This window comes from Aphis gossypii, chromosome 3 (genome assembly GCF_020184175.1).
Source record: "Aphis gossypii isolate Hap1 chromosome 3, ASM2018417v2, whole genome shotgun sequence".
Taxonomy (NCBI): Eukaryota; Metazoa; Arthropoda; class Insecta; order Hemiptera; family Aphididae; genus Aphis; species Aphis gossypii.
In genome coordinates this window covers 12,346,154-12,364,766 of record NC_065532.1, presented here as the reverse complement: position 1 = coordinate 12,364,766, position 18,613 = coordinate 12,346,154, and the positions used below count along the sequence as shown (strand labels likewise).

General features: G+C 22.1%; 1 protein-coding gene across 1 annotated transcript in view; it reads left to right on the top strand.

Moving 5' to 3' along the window:
• LOC114123516 (leishmanolysin-like peptidase) overlaps nt 1-18,613 on the top strand; it is a 64,457-nt gene that overhangs the window by 20,856 nt on the left and 24,988 nt on the right. The window contains exons 2-3 of the mRNA XM_027986532.2: nt 338-438; nt 16,594-16,624. Coding sequence (XP_027842333.1) covers nt 338-438; nt 16,594-16,624 — 132 coding nt within the window. The remainder of the gene's footprint in view (nt 1-337; nt 439-16,593; nt 16,625-18,613) is intronic.

The window sequence follows — 18,613 nt, the reverse complement described above, 5'->3', positions numbered from 1 at the left end:
CAATTTATTTTTGGCATCAATTAGTTGAACGTACTAATTAGATACTATTATTAGAAATATAGGTATATATAATAAAATATTTCTTAAAAATATAGGCTTACAGACTTACTTTCTTTGGGTATGATCAGAATCGTTTTTAGTTAACTATTTATTAATTTAATTGTTTTAAATTACCTAAGTGTTTTTCCCATCAATCATTTAAAGCAATTATATGAATGATTGAATGAATGAGATCATAATATGGTTAATTATATGAATTGCTTTTTAATCATGATAAATGACGCTTAGTTGTGTTAATATACATATATTTTTTATACTTTTTTTATTGTTATTGTAGGTAATACATGGAGTGCACATTGAATCGCCTCACATAATGAGAAAAAGAAGTGTGAATCAGCCGCTGCGAATTCTTCTCTATTACGACGAGAGCGTGTACAGGTATATGATTATGTATATTATTATGATAGGTACTATACGTTTATTGTAATTAATGATCATCAAATCACATACTTATTATATACAATTATTACGTTAAATTACAGTGAATGCATTTTTTTTGTATACACGACAAAAATGAGTTGTTGTTGTTTTATTATTATTATTATTCTTTTATGTATACATATTATTATTGTTATAAATTATAATGGAGTTACAATCTTGAGTCTTGACGTAATAATTTCTCAATGAAATACGTCATAATGAACACGCACAGATGCTATTTTGTATTTACCGACGAGTCGTGACGTTTGGATATTTAATTGACGATATATTGCTAACAGACGCTATGATCCATCTTTATCGTACTTGGTCTTTGATAGGTAGACCATAGAACATACTATATATTTATATTTTTACGTTTTTTCTTAGAAGATAATATCTCAATTTAATATTTATTAAAATATCCTTCGCATATTCTATTATCTGTATTTCTGTATAGATAGAAGAAGAATAATTTAGATGACGCCTTTAGATAAATCGTTTATACTATTAATAAATATATTATACTATTTATACTATTTATCAAATTATTATATATTTTAATATTTAGTTTTTTATAGAAAATATTTATGGAAAAAAAAAAATGTCATTCACACTTTATTAATATTTGCTCTACTGATTAGTTTCTATTTTTCTACCGTTACATTTCTCCAAATTTTTATTTTACTAATAAATTGTATTTATTAATTAGACAAAATATTTTTCCGTCAACAAAATTCAGTATAAAATTGCATACATTATAAGAACCTATTACAAAATTATAAATTAAGAAATTAAAAATAAAATTAGAAATCAATATAGAGTAATATATTTTAGCTTATAATAAACAATATAAATTCAAATTTATATATATGCATTTATTAATTATCAGTGTTGTATGAGTATTACTATAGTTAAAAATTATTGTGTTTATTCTGAGATGTAGGTAATATAGGTTGATATTTCCCGATATTATGTTATAATATCTACGTAATACTACTCTACTATACACAAGTAAAAATCGATTATTGTATAATAATTATTATAATATTAAGAAAAATAAACCAAGAAACAGTAGGTGGCGAAAAAGGATACAGCCGTTCTGCCCTATTAAAATTAAATTTAGTATTACTTTATACTTGTTAATTAAAATCAAATAAAATATAAACTCAAAATGATCAAATAAAAATCCTTGGATTTTCGTAGATTTTAATGATTATATACTTAAATTTATGTATAATGTCCTAATTGTTTTAATCCATACTTTAGTGCACAAAACATATTTATGTATTTAACATGAGTAATAATTTAAGATCGTGTATGAAAGAATATTTATAATATTATTTTAAACAAAGTTAAGTATATGCGAGTTAGTTTTTTTTGTTATAGATAAACTTGCATATTTTGAGTTATTTTAGCAACTGTTCAATACAAGTTCACATAACCTTATTTTTAAAAACTTTTTCATCGACCGTTTTGAATAATCCTAATACAATTTACAGTTAACTTCATCTTATTAACATCAATTGTATTGAGTTAAATATAAGAGATTTCATTCAAATAAAAATATTATAAATATCTATTTTTTGTTTAATATGTTATATTTATTTCGGTATACATTTTCTTTGGATAATATTAAATATATTAAAATAGGGTATTATTAACACATTATTAATTCTACCAACCCATATACAATTGATATAAGTAAATTAATATTTTTTAGTATTTTTTAATTTTTATAATCAATGCAGCTCACTTGTTCATGAATATACCTTTAAGCTGAATTTGTTTTAATGTGATTTTTAATTTTTTTGTTTAGTTTTTAAAGTTAATTGGGTATTTATTAAAACAACGTTGTATACGTTTATTTATGATATATATTGTTCATTAAGTATTCCCTATATTACTTACATAGTGCTACACTGATACTTAATAAGAAAATGTTCGCATGTTATCTAATATCTAATGACATGATGGTGGGAACAAACTGAAAAGTATCATTCATCCAAGGTTGTGTCAACATAATATTATTCTACTAATGTTTTTCTTACGAGGACTTAAGTTTTCATTCTATGATGTTTAAATTTTATTGCTAGAAAAAAAGAAATTAAATTTAGTGAATAGTAATGTTGTTGGTGATAACAACTACTAAGTAATAAATATATATGTGTGCGTAGTGTATTCTAAATAAGGTTAATACGAGTACATAATTATATTTTGTTAATTATTGAAAAGGGTTTCTTATTTATTTCATAATAAATAATTTTTGATTATTCTGATTTAGTATAATATATTTTTATTTTAAATTTCAAATGTTTAAGAAAAAATATAATTAGTTATGATTAATTTTAAAATGAAACTTAAATATCAGTCATAATATGTCCTTATTAGTTTACCTATTATGGTCATTAATTTATAAGACTATAGTCTATAACTTGAAATATAAGTGTTTGTAATAATTATATTTTTTAATATTTATAGAGTTTGGTATGATTATTTTTTAGTTTGACAATAATAAATTTTAAAAACAATTAAATTTTAATTATTTTTGTCCATACTTTGTTAAAAGCGATACTCGCTTAATTGTTTTCTAATTTTTTCTAGGTTCTCTAGGAAATTTGTAAAATGTAATTTTTAATTATTTATCTATAAAGTACGTGATAAATTAAGTTGTTACAATAATTCACGTATAATACTATAATAGGTACCAATCACTTAAACATTCATTATTTTTTAAGAGTTAATTTTATATGTATAGTCATGGTTTTAGATTTATTTTGAATCGATTCATAATTTTTAGTATTTAAATTTTATAACTAACATATTATAATTAATGAGTTAATGACAATTTTAATATAATAATATAGTCCCACGTATAATATTACATTCAATAATAAAATGAGCTTCTCTCAAAGTTGTTTTTGAATATAATGATTTATTATGGCTTTCAAATATATCTCTATATATTATTCTTTTTAATTCATTGCTGTGCATCGACCATATAAGCAAAACGATGTTGTTGAAACCGCGATCTCTGTATATTCTGACTATTTTTTCTATATGTAATATTGATTTATTAATTTATTTCGTCATCGATCTTTTTTTTGTGTATACATACTTCACCCACTATTTAAAATTTATTTGATTACCATTTACAATCGATAGTTCTATACATGCATAAAAAGCTGAATAACAATTTACATATTTTTAATATTTTTAATATTTAATTTCAAAGAACAAGTTATACCTAAGACGTTTTGTTATTTTTTACATAGGTTGAATCAATACTAATTTTTAGATTTATTATTGAATATTGATTCAATAAAAACAAATCCGGGAAACTATACTATATATTAAATTTTAAGTGTTTCTAATTATTTATGAGGAAGTTAAGCTAGGTAACATATATTTTGAACTTATTTTTTATAAAAAAAATACATCATGTGTACCTTAAGTCAATATTAACGTTTAAAGTATTAAAAACTGTATATTGTGTACCTATAGAAAATAATAATAGATAAAAAAGGGAAAAATATAAGTTTCCACGATTTATATTTTTTGAATTACAACTGAAAAACTAAAATCGCGTATAAAAACCCGTTATTTTAGGTTTGAATGTATAATTTCTTTTAAAACTAAATTTACTATGCTTGTATATTATAATTTAAGCTTATGTATATATTTTTATATTTTTTTTTATATATACTGTATGAACAACTTTTGAAGAACTTTGTATTACATTTGTACATTTAAAAAAAATTCAATCTACTGAAAATTTTAACATAAATAATTTTTGCCTTTTTACTTTTGGTATAACTTTTTTTCGTAATTATGATGGATTTTTCGTTTTACAACATTTTTATTTATTATAACGCTAAAAAGTTATAATCGTGTTTTACAGTAGATATCTAGGTTTTTTTCTAGCAATTGATACCCAATATAACTATATTACCATAGCAACCTACAAATCTTATCTATAATCCAATGTTTATACATACAGTGATGAAAATATTAAGTAGTGCACTACGGTTTTTATACCCTCTTCTTTCTCTCTTGAAAAAAAGATATTGATCAAATTCGCTATTAGAACCTTCTAGAAAGATAAGTGATTTAATACTAACAAATTTATTAATGTGAAGATAAAACCACATTTTCTACTCCAAAACATTAATATATTTATTATACATAAAAAAAACACACATACACACACACATCATTGTAAAAACAATACCTGTATATTCCTCGCTCCGTCCAGAATCTAAAATATACGTTATATAAATTATACACATTAGTTAAACGTTTTAATATTTCATTATGTTATTTAATTATGATTTTTTTATAGATATATATTTGATAAAATACATAGGTACTCTTATAGTTTATATTATTATATTTTTTATACTTAATAATAATGAATGTTTTAAATAATTAATATTGTTTAACATTTTAGTTATGTATTGGGAATTTATTTTATAAAATTTTTATAAAATCAGTAGATATTTCTTCCAACACACTATCTGAAAATTTTTAAAATTCTACATGGCTATAATAATAGTTTCAATTTATTGTTGATAGTGTTCAATTAACCTAAAAAATCCTATGATATAGTCGGTTACAAAGTGATTGCAGGAAGGATGATGTAAAGAATATCACGACCGACCACACTACTTGAACCTATAATATATATCATCCGATACTAAACAGTGAGAAGATAAAATAGAATTCTTAAAAATATTAGTTCCCCTTTATTCGTCTTCATATGCTTTCACTGTGTATTGTTTCTCTTGGGGGTATCAATAATGACCATGGCACATTTGTTTCATTTTTGTATTTATCATGTTTGCGAAACTAATCGTGAGCATTATTCTCTATTCATCTGTAAACAGAAGGTCAGTTAACGAAAAGTAAATAATTGTTACGTTTTTTAAAATGTTTACAATGCCAAGTAAATTGATTGACCATATGCATCGATGCATTGTTAGAATTAAAACATATTTATAACATAAACAATTGATAAAAAGGTAAAAGGTCTCAACATTTATAAAGCCATTGTAGTTCGTTATTTATTTCATATTACATTCATTTCAAGTTTTCCATTTTTGTAATACTGCTTAAGGGTAAATATAAGTTTTCTATTGTGGGTTTCTTTACTTAATAAGTAAACTCGATAGGTTAGTAATTTTATAAATAGAAAAATTATGAATATCTGATATTAATTACAATTTTTAATTGTTCAGTTGTCAATTTTCGAGTAGTAAGTTAGTTAGGATATTTTGTCTTAAATACTAGTTTCAGTCATTTACATTTTAGAACAAATTAAATTATGTTTATCATTGTAACACAATTAGTATTATAGATAATATTATTAATATATGATTCAACAATAATAATTTTTAACATATTTTGTTATATGATTATATTATTTATTGGTTTTTCTGTGAACATCAACTTTTATATGTAATATAGGTGTTTTAATATTTACCAATAATTTATTTCAAATTAATTTTTCAATATGTATATTTTTAAAAAAATTAATTTTTTACTTTTTGAAAAATATCTTTTAATGGTATAATTTTTGAGTAAAAACCTAAAATATTGATATTATGTGTGTACTTACTGTACTTATTATTAATATTAATTTATTGACTGGAATACTGGATTATTTTACAAGCATGTTCTAAAGTTATTTTTTTTATGATAAAATACAATTTATTGAAAAACATAGAATAGGGATTTTAGATGTGTCATAGGTAATTGTAAAATAATATTGAATCTATAAAAATAAAAAAAAATAACTAGGAATAAACATACCCCAGAGATAATTTTGAAAGGACAATAGAAATTTTATAAGTTTTTATACACCACATGTAATTTTATTTAGACGAGTTTTATACTACCTATAAAAATTGTTTATTTTTTATGTTTGGGTTTTATAATTTTGAATTACCATGGGTTATTGATTGTGTAAATAAAAAAAAAAAACTAGAATATTTATTTTTGTAGAAAAGGTTTATTGAAAATGCATTACACACATATGATGTACATTCAATATTGAAGTAAAATAGAAATTTGTTTAATATAAAATTTAGATAAATATTAATATATTAATTGTAAAATATTGTATACTTTATTTATAGTTATATAAAACAGTTTTATATGTATTCTGTATCACTAAATTATTATTCTTATTATAATAATCTGTTTTATTAAGTTTTAGTAATGAATATAGGACTTGAATACACACACATATACATTATATATATTATATATACATTTATATTTAATATCAAACAAATTTCTATGGAATTGTTCACGTTAAATTGTATTACTAATAAAAAAATGTCATGTTTAAAACATTTTAGTTAATAAGTGCTTTATAATTTGTATCTATGATATGTAATCGAATACTGAAAAATACTAATTCCAAGATAATAAACCGTATCTATATAATATTTAGGTATACAAAAAAAAAAAAAAATAATAATAAATAGAAAAATAAAAATATAGAAAAAAAATCTTTATAGATTTAATAATAAACTCAACATTTATCATAACTTTATTCAAATGCTAAAATAATTATATAAAAAACCGTTTTGACTCCTGAGTAAGTTAGGTTGAACCACTAGCAATAAAAGGTTTTACACGTTAAGTGTTTCGTTATTAGTTACGTCTATCTATATTTATTATCTTATCCTTCCATTTTTACTTTCTCCTTCTCATTTTTCTTTCTCCAGAAACGATTAGCCGAATGACCTTTACCTTCGGTGCTTTTGATGCGAATTAAAATCAAATTTTCGCCCATTCTTTGAAGCCATTTGTCAATCGGAACTATAAATATGAAAGTAAGCTATCTTCCACAATATGATTCCAACAAACCCGTTAAAATTCAGTTTATCCATTTGAAAATTGTTAATAAAATAATTTATGAAATAAGCTCTTTTAGTATACATCACGCAATAGTTGTTATTTTAATTATCATCATGTTTAATAACTTGGAAGCAAAATATTTGTATAACTGAGACTTGTGATTTTATTAAAAGATTTCCTAGTAATTTATACTTTAAAATCATTTTTTTTTCTAACGGTATGTAAGTACTTAGTAGGTATTACTCTGCTGTACATTAGGTATTGTGTGAGTCACTATTATAGGTGTGTTAAATTTGAATTCAATGACATACCATTGTCACAAAAAATTTCTGAGCGGAAATTAGTCTATCAGTTTAGGGTAAGTTAGGTAAATATATCATCAAGTGATATGTTTTTTGATGTAGCTATTAAAGTCATTTATTTTACTTTTAGTATTAAAATAGGTTGATAATTTTTTACCGAAAATATTTTATTTATTTTATTATTAGTACCTACTTAATTATTATAACAATATATACTTATTCTATATTATATCAATTTATTAAATAACACAAAATGTAATAACATTTTTTTGCAAATACCGTAAAACAGTAAAAATGGATTTATAGTACCTATCTAAAAATAAAAAATATTTAAAAATAAATCATTAATGTTATTGCGTGTAGTATAGAATATGTGATATAATGAAATAAATAAGAATTTAAGTTACTGCAAATAATGTTTTTAAATTAAGTATAACAAAATAATTAACATATTGTTATTTATCATTGAAATAAGTAATTTTATCAAAATTCTAACTTCAAATGCACTTATATATAAAAAAAAATTGTGTCTATCTATTTTTAACATTTAAACATAGATATAACTAATATAAGAATACATTTTGAGGGATCTTATATTAAATTTTCAATTATTTTAATTCAGCAAATAAAATATGTTTGTAAACATTTATTGAAAAAAAAAAACTAAAAAAATCAAGTTTATCATTCCTATAAATAACTTAAGAGTTAAAAAAAAGTTGAAAATGTTATCGTATAGTGAAAACAATAATATAAACATTTGGTGAAAATTTAAAGTATCTAGATTCTAGGTATTATTTTTATTTTTATTTTTTGGAATACAAAAATATTTAAAAAAATGTTTGTCGAAAAATAATTATTTTTAAATATCTAATGTTATAAAAATATAAACTTAAAATATAAATATAATAATATAATATTAATATACTTATAAAAGATTAATTTAGCTTCCTGGTATGGAATTTTTTTTATGTATATTGATTGAAAAACTAATAAAGAACCTTAGAACCTTGTGTACTTTATGTATAACTATTCTCATTTTTGAAAATCGAAGTATTTTTATCGACAACTCATGTGTTCATTCACAAAAAAAAAAACAAGAACATGATAAAACCAATATATTCATCGCTACGTTCAGATTTTAAAAGGGTTTTATATTATGTAAGTACTTAAATATTGACTAAAACAATAATGTTATTAATTTTGCAGCGTAGTCAATTATAATTACATACTACATATTATACATACTAAAATATTAGAATTAAATTAATATTTCATTTATTAATAAATTATTAACATAAAATTCAAATTTTAATTCAAAAATGCTTTTTAAAGTAAGATAAACAATTTTACATTTTTTCTTGTATACCATAGGTAGTATGTATACCATCGATAGTATATTGAATATATAAATAACCATTTTATTTTATCGGGATTAAATATTCCAATTATTTTTTTTCATTAAAATTGCAACAAAAAATTCCGGTAAGTAGTTTGGAATGTCTGAATGTGTATTGATCTTCGTAAGTTTATGAAAACTGAAGGTAATTATTCCAGCTTGATTTAAAAAAAATAAAAGATATAAACTGAAGATTAGTTTATCATTTTTTATTTTTTACAAATATATATTAAACATTATTTAATATAAACGAGGTATATATATTATATCATTACATTATGTATACGATTAAAGTTATATTACATTACTATTAAGACTATAGTTGTAGTCGATACTAAATAATTGAATTTTAAACGAATTACATGAGCTTATTTTTAAATTTGATTAAATATTACGGTATTGTACTAAGAAGAATAAATTCGTGGTTATAAATATAAATATTTTTTTATTGTTTTATTTCAAAAATACATTTGTTGAATTCTTAAATCAAAACTGACATTTACTAAAAGCCACGTTAGTATTATTCGAATCTCACTTAATAATATTATCAGTCTTGTGAAAAACGAAGTGTTTTTGTGAAGCATGTCTGTTTCAGATCAAATTGACTACTGATAAAATCCTATTTGATACATGGTCTGCCAAATACCGAAGATTTCAATTTATTGTAAATTCATATCTTATTTGATATTTAACCGAGTTAGAATTTACTTTAAAAGAACCTAGGATTAGGTTAGTTAATAAACATAATTGTTTCATAAATAAATAAAATACAATTATGAAAGTCTTGAAAACAATATAATGTAGATTAGTTAATTCTTATTAAGAATATTATGCGAATAAATGGTGTTGATGGTACTATACATAGAGTAATATTTTTTCATTTAAGTAGTTAAAATTATTAAACAATTAAATTAAAAATAATAATGATTAATATCATATTAGTTATACTATGTTTACAGTTTTTCACCATAATTTGTCTATTTAATTAATTATTGGCAGTATTGTATGTAATAATTAATAGTGCTCTCCCCCCCCCCCCCCCCGAATAGAAATATATTTATCAAATGTCTTTTTTTAATTAATTAAATAAATAATTTTTTTTTTATCAAAGTGTTATTGGTTGATTCACATAATTTAACTTTATTTAATTAATTGCGATCTTCTGCCATAACCATTTTAATCCGGTATAAGTCCTGCATCGTTGCATTTTTAATAAAAATTGTGACATCTTTGAATTTCTTGATATTTCTGGTAGTTTTGTTCTTTGCCATTGTCGTCACATTCTGCTATTATATTATATTATTATGGTTCATATTTTTTCGACTTGAGTTGGTACACAACTTCATTCGTTTTTCTTTTCTCGCTTTGCCTTTTTCTACACGACCTTTAACAATCAAATTGTATACAATGTTATTAATTAATATTTTAGAGTTTCCTTTTTCTTTGCAGTTATTTCTTTTGTTATTCAATAAATATTAATCGTGGCCAAGCATACCGTAGGTATTAATAATTTAATTAACTACACATTGTGAATAAATAAATTTTAAAATATTTTTAGGAATAAAGGCATAACACCTTCTGCGCTCAGAATAGTTTTTCAAATACAGAGTGATTCAAACATTGAATTAAAATTTAACACATTCATTAAAGTGACCTACTCAATAAAGAGATTCACTCAAACGTACTAATCAGTATAGTGCCTTTTCTGAAATAATTTATAAACATATATAATATAATCCTTACAGTTTTCTCATAGAATATATAATTAAAACATGAATAATTATATGGTGTTTTCATTAATCTTCATTATGTATAATTTTAAAATATAAAAGACTAATTCTTTACAATTTATAACAGTATATAAAATTAATATTCCATTATATTTATTTTTTTTTTTTAACTAAATTGTAATAAGTAATAATCGCTTAATAGGTACTTTTTAGAAAATATATATCTTCGTGAATTATGTTTTACGTACCTATTCAACATATGTTATGTATCGAATTATATTTATGAAACAGTTTATTGGAAGTTTTATTACTAGGTATCAAGATAAAATGTTTAGTAATGTCACTTCTGGCACTTTCTAAAATGATTTTTTTTTTATCAGTAAGCATCTGATTAAATTACTGATAAATTTATATAGATAATTATTAAAGTAACATCTGTTCTAAAAGCTTTTCTTTTAAAGTATTATAAAAATCATCATACTATATAGTATTTAGTCATATATAACTATTATTTATTTAAAAGAAAGTCACTGTGTACTCTTAACATTTTTTCTTAAGAATCAATTTTTTCATTTTTAATTAATTATTATTTCAATAGACTTTTAAAAAATGATATAATGAAAAAATTTTGAGAGGTTTCTTAGAACTTGCGTTTATGTCCTGTATATATAAAAATTTTTTATGGTTTATGATAAACAGTGTTTATACTATTGACTACTAACTTAACTGGCTTGTTATAAATATTGGTATTTAAACATATATGGTTTTGTATATTTGTTATTTTTTGTTAAAACTTTGACAAATATGTAAAAATGTACTTGGCTTTAGTTTATCTTATATTTATAAACCTGTAAATCAATCTAACAAAGTAAGAATTTATTAATTTTATAATGCAGTGGTGTATTTACAGGAGAAGATGAGGGATTATCTCACCTCTTGACCTTTTTTTTAGCTTATATAACTGTATTAGCTTGTATAAAAAGATTAAAAACATATTTAAAAAATTCTATGAAGGAGGTAAATATTCCCCATCCACTAATGAAGTATTGTACTTATTAATTGTTTAAATTTTGAATATTATTTAAATTTTAGTCCAGATTTAATGGGCTTACAAAGTTTTATATTTATAACTACATAAAATTGGATGTTGAAGAAATTATTGACAAAATAGCTAAAAAAAAAATCTAGAAGGCTAGCAACAGTTTGTTTTGTAAATGATAAATAATTTAAAGATTCATTATTTAGTATGTTATATATGTTATAATTATAAGGTTTATATACCTACTATGAACATATATAATTAGGGCTAGGATTTTAAAACAGCATATGCTTCATTTTTTATATATGAGATAGAGATTTAATGTTTGTACATAAAATAGTGCCGAAATTTCAAAATTTAATTTTAAATAAATCATTTTTTTTTTAAATTATTCCAGCTATGGATTTTTTATATGTTTACTATGTTATTGTAATAAAAACAAATTAATTAATAAGAAATGTAAAAACCCAGAATGAGGACTAAATGGTTATATTTGATTATGATTATTTTCGTTATCTGATTGTTTATAAAATGTATTAAACGTATAAATTATCGATTTATATATAGTCTGCAGTACCTATACGGTCAGTATGTCTGCAACATCGATATCTTTCGTTTCAAAATGTAAAATTTAGTGTTGTAATTTTAAACTTCTGGTATGAAGTATGCACTGATCACTTCAGTGGATGTAGATAGTTAATTTTCTATGTATAAAAATATTCTGTCGGACAATAGAGTCAGTTTCGCTACTGCAATTCTAGGGAAATACATGGTAAATAATTCTTTTTTTTTAATTTAAATTTATTTTTTTTATTCATTTTTATAACTAGTTTTTATTAATTTTGGTTATGCTTTTTTTTTAAAAAAAAAAATGTGTTTGTATTTTGCATTTTTAAAACAATCGCGTGCTTTTTTGTTGCTTATTAATTATTATGCTTTAACATTCAAGATGTATATTATATAATATATATAATGTATCTATGAAGTTATAATAAATTGATAGTATCTTCATGTCTTTCGAGTAGAAGGAGGAAAACTTTTTTAGACATATCTCTCTCTTCAAATAAATCCTTAATACGTCACTGTAACAATGATGTATATTTTTGTTTTTATTATTTTGTCTCTAACATCACTTAATTTGCGCAGTGAAAATGCTTTAATCTTCAACTTTGATGGTGGATTGTTGGATCTAGTTGGCACTTTGAGTCAAAAGTAAAAATTAAGATGTACTCAAAATCTGCTCTGCAGCAGAGCGACCTCACCAGGTGTTAAAAAAATATAATTTTCCTGAATTTTTATTGCAACATTAGTTAACTATTTATTATCTTCAAAAAACTTCTATTATCTACACGATAAAAAAAAGCCCTTATAATCAGAGTTTCAAGTCGATACTGAGTATGTATAAATAATTCTATTAATTCAAACATAATAAGTTCATCTTGCACGACTTACTTAATTTGCAGTTGCCCATAAGTTATAATGTTTATTAGAAACTCATACCTATAATGTGGTTGTTAAAATCGATTTCATTTCACATTTATTCCAATGCAAGTTGAACTACAGAAGTCATTTCAGCTTCTATTGAACTTGCGTTTTGCTAAGTGCACTTATAATATAGCCTTTATTTTCCATTAGCTTTTCAGTTTGTCGAACTGTGCATATTACGCATTTGCATTATTTTTCTATTAGTATTATACTATTAACGTAATTTACAAAAATACAAGTCTAGGTACAAACGTTATATATAAATCATAAAAATGAACTTTGTTTATTCCATTATTAGAATTTACTCTTATATTTATAACTTTTTTTGTATATACATTCATTTATATATTTTTTTTCATTTTGTTAAATTCATTATTGTAAAGCGTAAAGGTAAAGTGAATCAAAATGAAACCATGTTCACTACATTTGCACAATACTAAATTTGTGTAAAATTAAAAACGTTTAATTGAATAAAATAGGTAATGTTTTAAAAACATTTGACATATTGTCAGTTTAAAAATAGCTTATATTATATCATACGAGTTGAATAATGTGTTTAACTAGTTAATTAACTCGTTTAACAAACTTTTAACAGAAAAAAAAATGATTATATTAATGTATAATTTATACGGTAAAATAGTCATATTTTCTTTTATAGTTTGTTATAATCTATTATAGTTTAATTTTGTCGATTATTTTTGTACTTTATTTGTACCATAATATTTAACGAAATAATGTTTATTCTGTTCCGTGTCCAATTGATTTGATGATGAAGATTATATAAGTTTTAACTAGATTTAAGCCCTTAAAATTATAAGCTTTGCAATTTTGTGTGTTTATTATATAATATATTATTGTTAGGTGTTAGATTACATTACGTTAGGTTTACTTATAACTATATTATTACATAATATACAATATAAATTTATTATTCATGAAACTTTTAATATCATTATAATTATTTGAATTTCTATACTTAAATACTTTAATAAGTAAAAATATAATTTCTCCACAATTCGGCTGGAGTTAAAAAAATCATGTTAAGTGGTTGATTAGCTGAAGTTTGAATCAATTTCTCCACACGAGTTTGTTGGTCATGAAACATAGTGAAACGCCGATTAATATATGGAATGATGATAAGTATAGTTTTATTTACGATAATATCTATTTTTTCCCCATATAGTATTTTTACGTTGGCATAATTGTTGTTTTCTTCAAATCTAGGCCATTTAAGATGCAAATTAAAGTGGCATAAATGTTTGCTGAGATGAAAAGCCAATATTTAGCAACCGCAACCATATACACCGCAATTATTTATGTTTAAAATACAGTTTATATTATACATTTATACATGCATATGTACATAAGCGAGAGACACACTTTTTATCACTTCAATTGTGGTTTTGAGTAGCGTGGTAGTAACTAGTAACTACTGTCTACAGTCTACTATCATACTCTACGTCTTGCATTACATATACTATATTAATTGTATGTTATTAAAGAATTTTGTGGTTTACAAATCGAATAATGAATATAATATAGTACCTATAATACATATTATATATGATAGGAGCACCTTGGTTTCGCTCATATATAATATAAACAATAATAACTATATTGATATATTTCACAGTTATTGGTATATACGCGTGTATTTGTAGTTACATGTAACGTTTAATAGATACTTAAAAAAATACATTTATGTAATATTTTTAAAAAATATTAATGTTTTGCCGTAGATAGTTGATGAATTGTTTTGTAAGACATATAACGAAACACTTATTTCAACTTAAATTCTATTTAAGTCCTAAAGTCTATATTATGTATTACTTTGTAAAGTTTTTAAGTGTGTAAAAAGTGTCTATATAAGTTGAAATTACTTTGTTGACAAAACTTGTAAGAACTATATATATTATGTTTTAAGTTTCTTAAAGTAAATAATACTACTATAATAGATTAATGTTAATTATTATAATTTTTAAATATCATAGCCCCCATATTTTCTAAATTAATTCATGGACCTATTATGTTTAATATACAAAGTTGAAGAAATCAAAAACTATATTCCTTCGAATTTCAATTATTTATATACATCAACATTTTCAAAAAACAATCTATTTAATAATTTCATATTTAAAGTAAAAAAAAAGGTTCGTTCTTATTTGAAAAAATACGTTTATATAGCCATAGGACAGTCTTTAATATGTATTTTTTAAATCTAAATTTTAAAAATATCATAGTCATTAGGTATAAAGCATAATTCCCCAAATAATATAATTTAAATAAATTCATTATTAAAAGAAAAATTGGGGATTATATTTTAAAAATAAATAATAAAATGAGTACCTATATAATATAATAATAATATCTTAATAAAACTGTAATCTAATATTTAAAATTATTTTATATTTCTATTGGACTGCATCGATTTATTATTGGGACGCAAATTATATTATATAGTCTCTGATGCCAATTTCTTTCAGGCTCTTAAAGCTATCAATTCTCAAAGGGTGTCACCCAAATGCAATCCAAAGTGACCTTTTTCTAATAGACGTTCCGATTGGTTGATTTTCTGTTTATCAAGTAACAATGCTACATTGTTTTTTTTAGTTTTTATTAAAATTTTCAAGTACCTATACAGATATAAGTAGAAAATTCGAACAATTTGTCATGAATTTAACATGGAAAAAAAAGCTATAAATTGTAATATATAATTTAAAAAACATTCAACTATAATGAAAAACGTAAAATATTATGTTCTTAAATTTTAAAACCAATAAGTTAACTTATGCCTAAGTCTTTTAGTAATCTGACCTTCAAGTTATTCTAAATATATATAAGTCATCTCTGAACAAGCATTTTCAGTTTACAAACGATTACGTTGAAAACTAAAAAGAAAAGTTGAAAAAAACAATTTTATACAAATACATGTTTTATTATTATTCATATTACACAATTAAATTATTTAATACACCTTATGGCTTATACATTTATATACCTGTACATAGTTTTTTTCTGTTGAATAATGTCAATTGATATCTTCTTTACTCATATTACTCATTGCTTTACTTTTATTTTATCACCAAATTTATTTTATAAGTATTATATTATGCATGTAAATATATGTTATATATTTATTTTTTATTTTTATATATTTTGTATATACATATAAATATATTATAAATAATAAAATTTAAGTATTAAGAACAAAAAAAACCAATTTCAAACTATATCTAAACTATTATTAAAAATATATATACGTACTTGTATTTAATTAATATTTTTATTTTGTTTCAGGCTTACTGAAGAGAAATTTCAGCTAATAAACGTAAGTTTTTTTTAAGTTTTAAACGAAGGTGTTCTTACAATATTATTGTAAAATTTTTATAGATATCTAAACATTGTTCAAACGAAATAGTGTAATTTCCGTTAGATCTTAAAAAAATAAAACTAGCTGAAGAATTGTCTCTTAAAATAACATTGTTTTTAAAAATTATTCGTTGTACAATTTAGTAGCTAAAAAAAAGGTTAAATAGGTTGGATACCTATCTACCGTTTGTTAATATTAATGCTTGAAGTATTAATGTAGATGTAACTTTAAATTTATATAATATTAAATTATTAATAATAAAATATTTAGAATAACATAGAATTACTTTTATATTATTCTAAATATTTTATTATTAAAAATGTTATATAGTGTACATAGTACATATTTAATATACCTACTATTAGAGTAGGAATAGGTTTTAATTATATAGTAAATTAAATTTTAACACATATATGGTAATAATTTTATAACTTTGAAGTTGGAGAGAGGCACATTATATGTCCAATGTCCATGACTCCATATAGTGATGCTATCTGTATATGATGGCTATTATCAAATCCTTTCTCCAGATTGTGTGTCCAGTAATGAAAGCCCTTTTGACCCATTACATAACAATCGTAGGTGTTTAAAGCGAAATAAATATTACATATGTTTTCATTTCAAAATTAGCTAGGCTTACCTATCATGATTTCTTAACTAAATTACATTATGATTAATAACTATACAATTACAAAATTAATTTTTAAGTATAATTTAAGAAATAAAAATAATTTATATCTTTAATAATTAAAAAATGATATATAATGATAAAAAAATATACTATTTAAAAAAGTTTATTTACATTAATTTAGTTACTTCCAAAAATATACGTTTTTTCATTAAAATAAACAAAAAAAAATGGTAAATTATATTGGTGTATTATGTTATACACTAAATAAATGTATTTAAGAAATAAGAATCTGAGCTGAATACAATTTTAAACAAACCTTTTTTTATTCGAAATTTAAAAACAGTCATGATAGGTACCATATTTGAGTGAGGTATAAATGTATAGTTCTCTTCATCTTACGTACGTAAAATGTATATATATTTATTTACAAAAAGAATCAAAGCCCTAGGTACTTAGATACTAAATTGTGTATTTACTCAGATAACATTTTTTCAATAATGTATCGTCATTTTTGTTTAAAACAAGAAACACGTGTATAGATATAATATGAATGTACATGGGACGTTTTAATTACATTTAATATTTTACATCTTCGGAGGAGTACCTAATGATTCTATTGATATTACAATAATTATATATATTTAATAGAAACAATACTTTGATTTTTAAATTTAATCTAGTTGGTACTTTTAGGAGGTAAAAATTAAAAATTCCAAGTAGTTTTAAAAATAATCAGGAAAAATTGTTAACTTTTACGCAAAGTTAGTTTTTGGCAAAATTATTTTCCTTATTTAGTTGTATCAAAAATGAATAACCATAGATAATTGAAATTACCATCAAATATTTTAACTAGCTTATTTACACATGGCATAATTTTCAAAATATTTTTGACCTAAAATAGTTTCCCTCATTTGCAAATTTCATACAAGGTTTCTCATACGTTATTACTTACTGTAGCTATTAAAAAATATTTAAGATACATAGTTACCTATAATTTTTTATGATCATTTGAAGTTAATTTTGATAGCATTTATACATTTTTAAATTGTTTTGTAATTTTAATGTTTTTAATAATTGTATAATCTTAATATTATTTTATATTAAGAATATAATTAACAGAATTTTTCTGTAAAAATAAATAATCCAACAATTTCCTGTTTTCCCTTTTTTTTTTTTAAAAAAAAAAAACCGTTAGTTTGACTCCAAACTTTCGTATTATAGATTTCTTAGTTTTTCATTATCGTTACTAAACTAACATTTCTCCCTGAGAAGATATTGAGAAAATTTAAATTTTCCCTAGCTATATTAGAATTCAA